The sequence below is a fragment of the Chrysemys picta genome, chromosome 24, assembly GCF_011386835.1.
Source record: "Chrysemys picta bellii isolate R12L10 chromosome 24, ASM1138683v2, whole genome shotgun sequence".
Lineage (NCBI taxonomy): Eukaryota > Metazoa > Chordata > Testudines > Emydidae > Chrysemys > Chrysemys picta.
In genome coordinates this window covers 4,510,700-4,523,492 of record NC_088814.1, presented here as the reverse complement: position 1 = coordinate 4,523,492, position 12,793 = coordinate 4,510,700, and the positions used below count along the sequence as shown (strand labels likewise).

Here is a 12,793-nt window from a genome sequence, read left to right as displayed (position 1 = left end):
GGCAAGGTCACTTTCCCCCCATTGGCATTGCAAGACTGAGCTGTCTCCCAGGGAGCATTGTGAAATGATTCGTGTTTGCAGAGCTCTCTGAGAGTCTGGATGAAAGGGATCTGGGTGTTGTTAGGGTTATACCTTACCATACTGGTAAAGGCCTTCAGCTGTCCTGCCCTCCCCTCTGGCCTTCAGTCAGGAGAGGATTTGAAACCCTGGTAGACCTTGGGTTCATCCTTTGTTGCTAATTATTTGGCTAGCACAGGGTTTTATACTGCTGCCCCTCACTCTAGTATCTGAGCCTCTTCCATATAAAATTGATAGCAATAGCAAAATTCCTAGTAGACTTTATATTGCTATGGAGTTTGTACCCATGGCAGCCAATGATATGGAGCCTTAATTCCAGTACCCACTTTTTAGCTTAGTAGGGAAGCCCTGGACAGGAAGGACTCAAATGAAAAGCCCCAGTCAGATTTAGGAGAAGGGTTTCCACTTGTTTGCCTCAGCCCTGATCAGGTTGCCAACCCACGGTTGCGCCAACCCCTGAGGAAGTCATGTCGCAACACGTTACATCACAGCATGACGACACATCCTCATTCTGTGGTCATGCTGCTTTGGGGTGCCCCAGAAAAATGTGAGACTCTTGCTGTCCTGTGAATGTGTGATGGACTCGTGGAAATCAGCACTGACCCACATGCTGGACGTAGCTTGGGGTTGGAACTAGCTAGACTACCTTAGCCGCAGGGGTAGCACCGCTGTGCCCGCTGTAATTTCCCTGGAGTCAATAGTCTTCAACAAAATTACACAAGAGGTGGATCTTGACCACTGAGTACTACGGGCAGCTCTCACAGATGAGATCCTAAAAGGAGGGGATCCTGTCAGCTGTTGCATAGTCATTATAGGCCACACGGCACATTTCAGAGTAAATGGGATTTGCTGCATTATCCCTGGGCAAAATCTTCCTTTTTCTCCACTTTCCCCTGCTGTGCAGCATACGGGGTGCCTTCCATCCCAGAGATGGCTGCATTTCAGCAGAGCTGTATGTGCGTAGGACCATGTGCCAAGGTCCTTACATAGGTCTGAAAGCTGCAGGTGCTTCCTGTTATGTGCTTAATCCCATTGATTTGTAGGGGACTCTTCACCAGGGCCGGCTTTATGAACTGCAGGGCCCGATTCGAATACCCGGCAGCGGTCTGGGGCTTCGGCGGCACTTCGGCAGCAGGGGGTCCGCTCCGGGTCTTCCGCGGCACTGAAGGACCCCCCGCCACCGAAATGCCGCCGAAGACCTGGAGCGGACCGCCACCAGGTGAGTAAAAAAAATTTAAAAGGCGCCTAAGGCGCAGGGCCCGATTCCGGGGAGTCGGGGGAATCGGCCTAAAGCCGGCCCTACTCTTCACTGCCCAGCAGCAATTGTTTGTAACGTTAGGATCATGACTTTTTACTTGGTCTTTACTGAAGCAAAGCTCTGACTGAAGTGAAGAGGGAGTCAAAACAGAGTAAAGAAAGAATAAGGAGCCCAGGATTTAGCCCGCTGAATTTGTTAGGAGTTGTGTCTGGGCTTTGCTAAATAAGGGCTCATCGTTTGTACGGAGCGTTCACCACACTGGAAAAAAAAAACCCCAGCACCTGCGTTTCAGAGACGGAGTCAATTTACTTGAGCTCACAGGGCTTGGGCTATGGGGCTAAAACTAGTAGTGTAGACGTTCCCACTTGGGAGCTGGGGCTCTGGCCCTGACCTCCATAAGCCCGAGTCCATTGGCACAGGCTTTGAGACTCGGTGCCGCGGGTTTTTCTTTACCATGTAGATGTACCCTTTTGGACAATAGACACTGATGGTGTGGCCCTGCTAGCCTGTGTGCCTGTCCCTCTCAGGAACCACCAAGCCCTCGTGGGTTCAGCAACCCAAACATTTCCTTTCTCTTGTGCTGTTCCAAAAATGGGTCGCTCTTGTTTTAAGGCAGTTTGGGTTTTTTCTCCAACCACTCCCAGGGCCTTAGCAAAAGCACCACCATTTATTTCTTTGCCTTGGCCTTTCCAAAGCGCATGCTCATTGCTCAACCCTTCGGGAGCCTGTGTGCATTTTTTTAAAACAATGCTAAGTAACGAGAAAAGGCTGGATGACATCCGGCGGTTGAATGAGGTACAGATGCCCGCGCCCCATCTCCCATATGTCGGCTGTGAAACTTTAAAAAACAGCCATGCTCTGTATGCTGAAGTTTATTATGCACCTGAAGTTCCCAGGAATGGATGGAAACAGAGACTGCTTCCTCTATGAAGTGGTGGACATTCTAAAAAATATATATGACAGGCCAGATCCTCAACCACTGTTGTTATTATTATTCATATTGCAGCTTTACCTAGTTGTCATAACCCAGGTCAAGGCCCCATGGTGCTGGGTATTCTATATCCATATAGTAAGAATCAGTCCCTGCCCCCAAAGAGTTTATCATCTAAATATAGGAAGGAAATGACTTGCCCAAAGTCACATGGCAGCTAAGTGTTAAAAGCTGGGAATAAAGCTCCCTTCCGAGTTGTAAAACAGTGGTCTAACCACTGGACCACACTGCTTATCTATGGGGGTTTAGACCAGCTAAGGATCTAGTCCAGTATATCTAGGTCCCAGCATGTGTTAGAAACGGGGGAGGCAGTGACATCTCACATCCAAACCCCTTTATGTTTGCTGGACGTGTTAGTGTTCCGATCTGTACCAGCACCAAATCTGCCACGGATCGTTTTGTTTCCATGTTGGATCCAAAGTGGAGAGCAGCCTTCTTTTTTCCTCTTAATGCAGCCAAATACTTGTGAGATCAGCATCCGGGATATTTTTGGTACGGTCAGATCCAAGCCCGATTCAGCCTCAAACCCAGCACCCCGAGCCAGATCCCAGTCTGAATGACACCCCTTTTGGCCTTTCATTAGGGGGCACTGTCTGGCCCATCCCTCCCAGCAAATTCTTTGGAGCAAATAAATAAAGCAGCAACGATTTCAGAGCAGATGCTGCTATCATGCTATCTCTGAGTGAAATCCAACGGGGTAACCCGCTAACCTGACCCATCTGGGTGCTAGCACCCATGGATAAACAGCTAACCTGACCCATCTGGGTGCTAGCACCCATGGATAAACAGCTAACCTGACCCATCTGGGTGCTAGCACCCAGGGATAAACAGCTAACCTGACCCATCTGGGTGTCAGCACCCATGGATAAACAGCTAACCTGACCCATCTGGGTGCCAGCACCCATGGATAAACAGCTAACCTGACCCATCTGGGTGCTAGCACCCATGGATAAACAGCTAACCTGACCCATCTGGGTGCTAGCACCCATGGATAAACAGCTAACCTGACCCATCTGGGTGCTAGCACCCATGGATAAACAGCTAACCTGACCCATCTGGGTGCTAGCACCCATGGATAAACAGCTAACCTGACCCATCTGGGTTGACTTATACCCTATGCACTCACTGGGCCAGCTTCCCCTCTCTCTTACACCGGTATAACGCAGAAGGAAACCCACTGCAATGAACAGGGCGACACTGGTGGGGAGAGAGAGCAGGATGAGGGTGTAACTTTCACTGGGGCAACATTTTTAACTCCTCCTTCCTTTCTCTGCCTTCTTCCTGCTGCTGCACCCATATCCTGGCCTCCTTGATTTCTGGATGAGAGAGTAAAAACCGGAGACCGCTCGCCTCTTGCAAACGAAGATCCCAACCCCCCTAGGATCCTCTTCTTCCTTCCCCCCTTCCAAGCTCCTTTTCATGGTCCGCTTGCTCGTGCCCAGCAGATTAGGAGAGGGGCTCGGAGCAGGGAGTGGAGTGTGTGGCTGGGAAGGGGGAGGGAGTAAACGCCCCAGAGAAACCCTTTTTGGCAGCCAAGGGATCTTGTTTCACTCCGCCTGCCGTTCGAGAGCTCCAAGTTGGATTGTGTGTCTCAGTCCCGCCCCGCTATGCGAGCCCAGCTCCCCCCCTCCCTCCTTCCCCAGTCAAGTCTCTGAGCTGCTCCATGCCGAGATGCCAGCTGTTAAATCCTGCCTGGGGAGAATGGGTTGTTCATGAAGTTGGTGGCTTTGGGGGAGGTCCATGTTCGCCCCCGAGCCCTGCAGGGAGCGTGCAGTGCCTGGAAGGTAGGGGGGTACTTTGTTTTGTCGAGGCAAGGTGGGGGCCTGTGTATGGTGTGTGTGTGTGTGTGGGGTAACATATTTGTCCCCCCCTCTCCTGGAGTGAAGTTGCTTCCTGCCAGCCTCCACTTCTGCCCCCTCCACTGCAGGTCCCCCAGGCAGGCAGGACCCACTGGCTGCACACCGAGATTCCTGGAAAGGAGCTTTGCAAAAGGGGGCTCTGTGTGGAGGGGACGGGGGTGCTGGGCACCGAAGGAGGTGGGTTGGCAAGCAGAGCAGACTCGCTCCCCTCCAGGCGGTGCAGTCAGTGGTGGCTCTAGCAGGAAGCATTCAGAGCAGCAGTGATCCTCGTCCCCTCCCTTCCCCCAGAGCGAACGGACACGTTTAAATGCCTGGGCCGAGCCCTCGGGGGATGGCACGGATGGGGCTGCTGCCTGCCAAGCCGGGCGTGGGCGGCACAATGGAGCAAGGTAGAGACAGGGCAGGGCTGCAGGACCTGGGTGCTGCCAGCTGGCTCCGCGTGCACATGCTCGCGGGTAATAGGGTAACTTGTCTGGGGGACTGTCAGCACCACTAAAATACCCATGAGTAACTAGGGACCTGGGCCCCTGGGTGGCTGGGTAACCCGACCTCTCTGGGTGCCAGGGCTCCTGGGTGGCCGGGTAACCCTAGCCCTCTGGGTGCCAGGGCCCCTGGGTGGCCAGGTAACCAGACCCCTCTGGGTGCCAGGGCCCTGGGTGGCTGGGTAACCCGACCCCTCTGGGTGCCAGTGCCCCTGGCTAGCCGGGTAATCTGACCCCTCTGGGTGCCAAGACCCCTGGGTGGTCGGGTAATCTGACCCCTCTGGGTGCCAAGGCCCCTGGGTGGCTGGGTAACCCGACCCCTCTGGGTGTCAGAGCCCCAGGTAATAGCCGGGTAACCCAACCTACTAAAGTATCAGGAAATGACCTGACTTGTCAATTTCCTGGGGTGTCACTAAGGGACTCAGAGCAATCAGGCATCCTGAAACTTGCAAAGTGGAAGCGCAGGGGTTCGAGACCCGGAAAACAGGAGGCTGAGGTTCCATCAGGTCGTTTGGGTCCACCAAGAGGGGAGTGAGTGAGTGACCCGCAGAAGCCTGAAAAGAAGAAGTGTTTCCTAACTGAGCAGGGGAGGAGAAGGAGGTGGCTGTGGGCATGGCCTGGAGCTCTTTGTGTTGGCTTGGAGCAGAACTGCAATTCCACTTCTAGTCTCCTTGCAACACTCTGGTTTTAATGCCGGAAGTGGCTGCTGGGTAAGTTTAAGCAGGGTTCAAAGTCTGGCCTCTATAGAGCAGATTTTCCAGCGTTCAGAGCCAGATTCCCAACTGCTCAGCACCTGCACTTGGGGCCACCTTTTCAAAAGCACCAAGCACCCCGTGTGCTGAGCTCTTTGGAAAACCAGGCCCCTTATTTTAGGTGCCTACATTGGAGATGAGTTCTTTGGCAAATCTGGTCCCAGTTGTGGGTGCTGAGTGCTTGCGATGTGCGTCTGCATATATATATATACAATCCTAGATGCAACCTGATGCACTACTCAGTTATTTGTCAAAACCTCTATAGTGCTGACAACTAAAGGAGATTCTCCAGGACTTCAAATAGGAGAGACCTGTGGTTTTGGAGCAGGAAGTTCTGAGATCTGTCACAACTGCTACTGTGTTAGCTCTGGCTTGCACCACACTTGCCACAACCTATTGGATAAAATCATGACAACGTTGTCTCGTGCAGCATTTGCTTCATCACCTTGTAACGCTGCACTGCAATACATTTGGAATTTGCTGCCAGGATCTATGGCACTCATGGAGTTCAGGATCTGCGCTGGTGCAGCTATCTGGTGAAATGCTTCTTACTTCTGCATCTTGACTCCCTGCCCTATGGACCCTCCTCCTGACCGATACTAGCTTCATTTTCTGCATGTGTCATGAGTGGTGCAGGAAGGTGAGTGCTGGGGACTGGGAGTCAGGATGCCTGGGTTCTTTACCTAACTTCCTGTGAGACCTATGGCAAAGTCACTTCACTGCTCTTTGCCTCAGTTTCCCCATGTGTAAGATGGGGATATAGATACTGAACCATCCTTATCAAGCACATTGAAAACTTCTTCTGTAAGCCACTAAACAAGTACTTATTTTTCTTATTAGAGAAATGGACTAGGAGTCACAACCGTTTAATTCCAGTCCTAGCTCTGCCACTGACGCACAACATGACCTTGGGCAAGTGACTTACACTCACTTTATAGATGGGAAAACTGAGGCACAGGGGAGGGTAACATCTGTGTATCCTACATGGATGGTTGTGAGGCTTAATTGATTAATTAGTGTTTGCAATAGTACTAGCACAGAGAATTCAAAACGCATGAATCAGGCTCTGAAAAATCATGAGATTGGCTAAAAACCATGAGATTTTAATATAATAGATTTTTTTTTTATTTGCCTTCTGGTTTTTGAGTCTTTAAGGGTCACATTGGCAAGTGTTTTTTGGTAATCACAAGAGGTGGAAACATTTGTTTGTTTTTAAGTGAAAGCTGAGATTCTCACATAATCCCTTGCTTCCAGGAGCTGGGGCTTTAAGAACAACACAACTATCAGGAGAGTTGGCAGCACTGCACCCAGGCTTCAAAACATTGGCCGAGGTGTTTGTAAAGTGCAAGGCAGTCCCTGGATCGCCACAAATACCCAGTGGCGTTGCCGGCACAGTATTCCAACTCCATGTGACTTAATGGCAGGGCCGGCTCTAAGTTTTTTGCTGCCCCAGGCAAAAAAGAAGAGCGCCGCATTGCCGTAACACCCTCCCCACCCCCAGCACTGGGCCAGGCCAGGCCAGGCCGGCCAAATCCCCGGAGCGCCAGGCTGCTCAAACCCCCACCCCAGTGCTGCCGAAACCCCCGCACCCCCGGAGCGCCGGCCCGGGCCACCCAAACCCCCTCCCCCAGCACCGTGCCACCAAAACACCCCTGTGTTGCCCGGCCAAAACAAAAACAAAAAAACCCCTCGAGCATCCCCCACCACCCCAACATTGGCCGCCCCTTCTGAGGTGCCGTCCCAAGCACGTGCTTGGTCGGCTGGTGCCTGGAGCCGGCCCTGCTTAATGGATAACTGTTTGGGTTTTTTTTTTAACATGACACATTTGTTTGGGGCGAGGTGCACTCTTCTCATGTGGGCAGCCCAGCTGAACCCACCTGTTTCATGAGAAGGATATGGGGGAAGCTAAGGACATTTCCAGCATCAGAGCTGCCTCTCTCTGTGATACCTATGGGCAGGACCTTGGTGTCATCAAGTCTTTTTTAGCTCTAAATGCCCCTTTGCTAAGGCACTTTTGTTCTTCATCTGTGAAATCCTATCTCCCCTTCCTTCCATCTTGACTCCTGTTGTGGGCATGCATGGCATGGGGGCGGGGGAGAGGAGGCAGCCGTGCCATTTTTCCCTTCTGCTACTGCCTCTCTGCTGATGTTACAACTCTGCCTTCTTCTCTGCTCATGATGGGCCTCCTTCCCTGACCTCAGGGCTGCCGTGCTGGAAGGAGGAGCCTTTACCGTTTCTTCTTCCCGGTAGTTTATTTCCTACAAAGTTTTCATCTTCCAAAGACTTTCCTAGAAGTTGTGTCCAAAGCATGCCTGTCCAGCTGCTGCTCAGGGTTGGAGCGGTTCGGTTTGGGCTCCATAGCGAATTCGCTGGGGAGTTTTCACATCAGACCCGCCAGTTGGTTGAGATAAGGGGAAAAGAAAGAGTGTTTGGGTAATAAGGTGACACGTATGGGATGGATGGATGGGGAGAAAGAGAGGAACAGATGTTCTGGTTGGTTATAGCCAAGTCTGTGTGAAGAGAGACTGTGGTCAAGTGGATTGAACTCATGGCTTGGAGCCAGAAGCTGTGGGTTTGCCGGAAGGAAGGATGGACGGTCTTGTGGTTGAGCCACTGTCCTGCTACTCAGGAGAATTGGGTTCACTTTCTGGATCTGCTGCTGATTCCCTGTGTGATCTATGTAAATCACTCAGGGCCAGATTTACAAAGGGGTTTTGGTGCCTAGTGGACTGGCAAATGTGCCTAAGCAGGTTAGGCACCTAACTCCCATTGAAAGTCAATGGGATGAGGTAGCTAATTCACTTTGGTGCTTTAGAAACTCCCACTAGATGCCTACCTGCATCTTTAGGCTCCTAAAGACCTTTGCAGAACTGGCACTTGATCTCCCAGGGGCTCAGTTCTCCACCCTTAAAAGAGGCGTGTGGATCCTTCCTTTGTTTAGACTGTAAGAGTCCTGGGGTAGTGACTGTCTCTCACGTTTTTGGATGACCAGCTTGCAAGTGCCCCATGTGACTCACACATCCAAAAGGCTACCAGGGGTTCAGGTTGGAGAACCAGGGGGAAATTGACCTACGGAGCTATTCTGGAATGGCTCCCCCTGTGGATACACGGTGAATAAAAGTCTCTTTGTTCTGGAATAAGTATTCTGTTTATGAGTTTCTATGGCAGATGCAATTTCATGCCTTCTTTTTTTCAACTGCGTCCTCAACAGAGTTGCACCAGGGATGAATCTGGTCCCAGGGCATTCATCACACACAACACTCAACACAAAGGAAATAGTTATCACCCTCTACAACAGAAAGAGCAGAGAGCTGTGAGCTTGACTGCTGGAGACAGTTCTTTTGCAGGCCTGATCCTGCAAGCTACCGAATGTCCCCATGGCTCAGTGACTTCCTTGGAGGTTAAGGGTGCACAGCACCTCCTAGGAAGTTCTCGGCAACCCACAGGATCAGAATCTTGATCTTCAGAGTAGCTTTACTTCTGGCATGGGAGATTTTAAGAATGGGAAGCCTAGAAAGTCAGAAGTTATGGGAACAGGGGACCCTCTACCCTTCCAGCAATCTCATCCTTTAAAAAGAATATTATTCCCAATGCTTGGTACTTCCACAGACAGCCCTCTTCATCTTCATGGCACTTTATAAGCATTCATTTCTCTTGCTAAGCTATTTGCCTCCATATCCTGCAGCAGTAAGTTCTCCAGGGTTAATTATATGTCACATTTATTTTCATTAAAAAGTATGTTGCTTTAAATATTTAAATCTTGCTGCCTTTTAAATAATAATAATACCAAGTAATAATAAGTAATTCTCCGTTGTTATTATTATTGGTATTACGGTAGCACATAGGAAATCCCAGTCAAATATTTTGAATGTTCAAAAATTAGCTTTTTGCGAAATTGGAGCGAAACATGAAAATTTTGAAATTCTTCACAAAGGAAAATTCTGATTTTTTGTTTGTTTGTTTGTTTCAGGTCAATGAAAATGTTTCGTTTCAATTTCAACTTTTTTTTATTTTTTATTGTTTTAGGGCGTCTGTTGTGGGGGGGGTTATTAATTTCATTTTGGGGGGATATTTTGAGCAATTTTTGCATTTTATGTAGATAGCACCAAAACCCCTTGATTTTTGGACATCTCTGTGTATATACTGCAGTAGTATATACAGTAATGAGTAATCTCTTTGTAACATTCGCTAGTGCACTTTACCATAGTACTCTTTCAAACAACGCTATGTTAAAGTGCACTAGGGAATCTTTAGTGCACACCGGCAAGGTCTACACACAAATCAATTAATCTGCCACAAATTAGTGCGCTTTAGAAATAACACCCCACAGTCTTCGTTAATGCTCTATGTAGACAAGCCCTTAGAGACAAGTAACCACTTCCAGTGTTTTTGCAATGTTTGTTGGATAACCATCAAATTCTTTTTTATTTTTTGAATCAGGGGTGTTTTATCAGTGTTTATCGCTTAAAGCCAAAAGTCAAAAACCCTAATTATATTAGAATCATACATTTAAAAAAATTCAAAACAAAAAGTTGTTTCATAACACATAAATGAAGCATTTTGTTTGGAAGATGTCAAAACAAGACGTTTTGACATTATCAGAACTTTTTCCCCCCCAGTGTATTTGCAAAATGAAATTCTTGCAAAGCTGACCTGATTTGCAAAGCATTTCAATTTGGACTGAACTGCATAATCCCAAACTATAGTTCCCTCTAAATTTTTCCAACCCGGTCAATTCATTATGAACCATTATCGTCAGATAAGAGGATATTGTTTCCAAATCTGTTATAAATCTGGGCTCCTGGAATCACAGGGCCTAGGTGTCCCCTGCCTTGTGTCTGTCTGTCTATCTGTTTTAGGGTTTTATACAGCCACCCATCACTGTGGGATATGAGCACGTGCAGTGTAAAATCATTAGCAACAGTGAAGTCCCTAATGGACTTTATGAAGTATCTGTCATGTCTCCCTTTTTGAGGTAAAAACTGCTTGGGGTAGGGTTTGTTGAGGAGTCTCATTTATTTGTTTCATGGTGGGTTTTGGGGGGAAGGTGTTGGATAGAAGAGATTCCTGAGGTTGTGTCATTCATGCTAGAGTGGAAAGGCTTTTTCAAAGAGGAAGGTATTGTAGAGTTTCCTAAAGAGAGTCAGGGCTTGTCTACATGGTATGGTAATGCACTCTATGGGGGCGGGTGATTTCTAAACCACACTAGCGTGTTACACGTTATTTGGTACGTGTAGACCCTGCTGGTGCACTTTCATGTACCACTGTTTGCAACTGTACTACAGTAAAGCGCACTAGGGAACCTTTAGTGCACACCAGCAGGGTCTACACGGACCAATTAGTGCACAACACCTTAGCGTGATTTAGAAATCACACCCCCATACAGCGCATTACCCTACCATAGAGACATACCCCTAGACACTGGATTTGCCTAATCTCCCCTGGATGTGCTTTCTACAGCAGGGACTTTGCGTCATCCTTTGTACCTGTGCAATGCAGGTGTAAAACGGTGCCTGCCCCTGGTGTGAGCAAGTGGAGAACTCTGATATGCTGGTGTTTTATAGCCACCTTGCGCAGGTGTGCGTGGCTGTCTGAGTGGAGAATCAGGCCCGTTCTGTTTGCAATCTTTTATAATCAGGATTTGAGGGTGGCTGTTTTGTTAAACCCCCTGCTGGTGCAAACAAATCAGGTTGATGAAAAATGAATGAGAAATAACCATCTTCACTGTGTGTCGAAATGCAGAGTAAAAAAAATCAAATGCTCTCACGCCTACCTACAGAAGGCCAGTTAATGGCAAAACCGCTGTGAAGTCAATGGTACTGTCTCAAGCTGATAGAGAGAGGCAGCATGTTTAGTGTATGAGGCACTGACGTGGGGTTAGGAGACCTGGGTCCTAGTCCTGGTTTTGCCACTGACCTGCTGTGGAACCTTGAGCTAGTCACTACCCCACCTCAGTTTCCCTCCCACCCTTTGTCTGCCTTGGCTGTAAGCTCTCTGGGGCAGAGACTGTTTCATACTATGTGTATGTACAGCACCTTGCACAGTAGGGCCTTGATCTCAGTTGGGGTCACTAAGCATTACCTGAATAAATAGTAATGCGAATAAAGAGGTGGTGTCCCCTTGTACAGGCTCAACAGGGACGCTCAGTTGGTCTTCTCTGTATAGCCCTCGTTATTTTCTCTTGCCAGGATCAGTGCCTAAGAAGAGCTTCTTCCTATGGAAGTCTGTGGTAGCCGCAAGGTCTCAGCACCTCTCGGGCCATAATCCTTGCTTGGTTTGCAGCCTGTACAATCCCACTGACTTCACTGGGGCTTTAGGGGATGGAAACCAGGATGGATTTTGCCCTAAATATTCCAGCTGTCATTGATAGAGGGGCCCAAACCAACCCTGCACTGCCTCCCAAGTAGACTGGGGGGAATATTAGAACATAGGAACGGCCATACTGGGTGAGACCAAAGGTCCATCTAGCCCAGTGTCCTGTCTTCCAACAGTGGCCAATGCCAGGTGCTTCAAAGGGAATGATCAAAACAGGACAGTTATCAAGCGCTCCATCCCCTGTTGTCCACTCCCAGCATCTGGCTGTCAGGCTTAGGGATGCCCGGAGCATGGGGTTGTGTCCCTGCCCACCTCGGCTAATAGCCACTGGTGGACCTATCCTCCATGAACTGACCTAATTCTTTTCTGAACCCAGTTATACTTTTGGCCTTCACACCATCCCCTGGCAAGGAGTTCCACGGGTAGTCTGTGCGTTGCATGAAGAAGCACTTTCTGTTGTTTGTTTTAAACCTGCTGCCTCTTAATTTCACTGGGTGGCCCCGATTCATGTGTTAGGTGAAGGGGTAAATAACACTTCCTGATTTGCTTTCTCCCCCCCAGTCATGATTTTATAGACCTCTATCATATCCCCCCTTTGTCATCCCTTTGGATCCTGAGCTGTGCCGCCTGGGTCACCCCCTTGGCCTGCTGATCTCGTTAACCATGTGTCCCCGTACAGAGAACAGTTTGATGGACTGTCCCACCAATTGCAGTGCTGTGGGAGTCTGAGACCTCTGAGGAGGGGAGAGGGCTGAAGCAATGGGGCACAGAGCCCCTGTGGGAGAAGAGGAGGAGGGCTTAAGTTTCTTGAAATCAGCCAGGGCATGTTAAACCGTTCCCTGTATCAGCTTACCAGAAACTGATTCGGGGGATCCTGTGGATATTCTGTATGCCAGATGTGGGCTGCAGCTGGGGGAGAGATAGTGGGAGTGGGACGCTCCCAGCAGCGGGTGTGAGGAGGCAGGGCTGGTGTGGGGGAGAGAGGAAGATAAATGGATAGCTGTAAATCCACCCCAGCACAAACCTCCTCCTCTTTTTTTTCTTTTGCAATCTCTGTT

At 49.2% G+C, this 12,793-nt stretch overlaps 1 protein-coding gene across 7 annotated transcripts in view; it reads left to right on the top strand.

Moving 5' to 3' along the window:
* MLLT6 (MLLT6, PHD finger containing) overlaps positions 1–12,793 on the top strand; it is a 76,225-nt gene that overhangs the window by 24,051 nt on the left and 39,381 nt on the right. The window contains exon 1 of one of the 7 annotated variants that reach the window (XM_008162709.4): positions 3,342–4,111. The exons of 5 other annotated variants lie outside the window; for them this stretch is intronic. In XM_008162709.4, coding sequence (XP_008160931.2) covers positions 4,040–4,111 — 72 coding nt within the window. In that variant the 5' untranslated portion in view covers positions 3,342–4,039. Of the gene's footprint in view, positions 1–3,341; positions 4,112–12,793 lie in introns of those variants that run through there. One more of the 7 variants, XM_065577484.1, reaches the window with a different exon arrangement.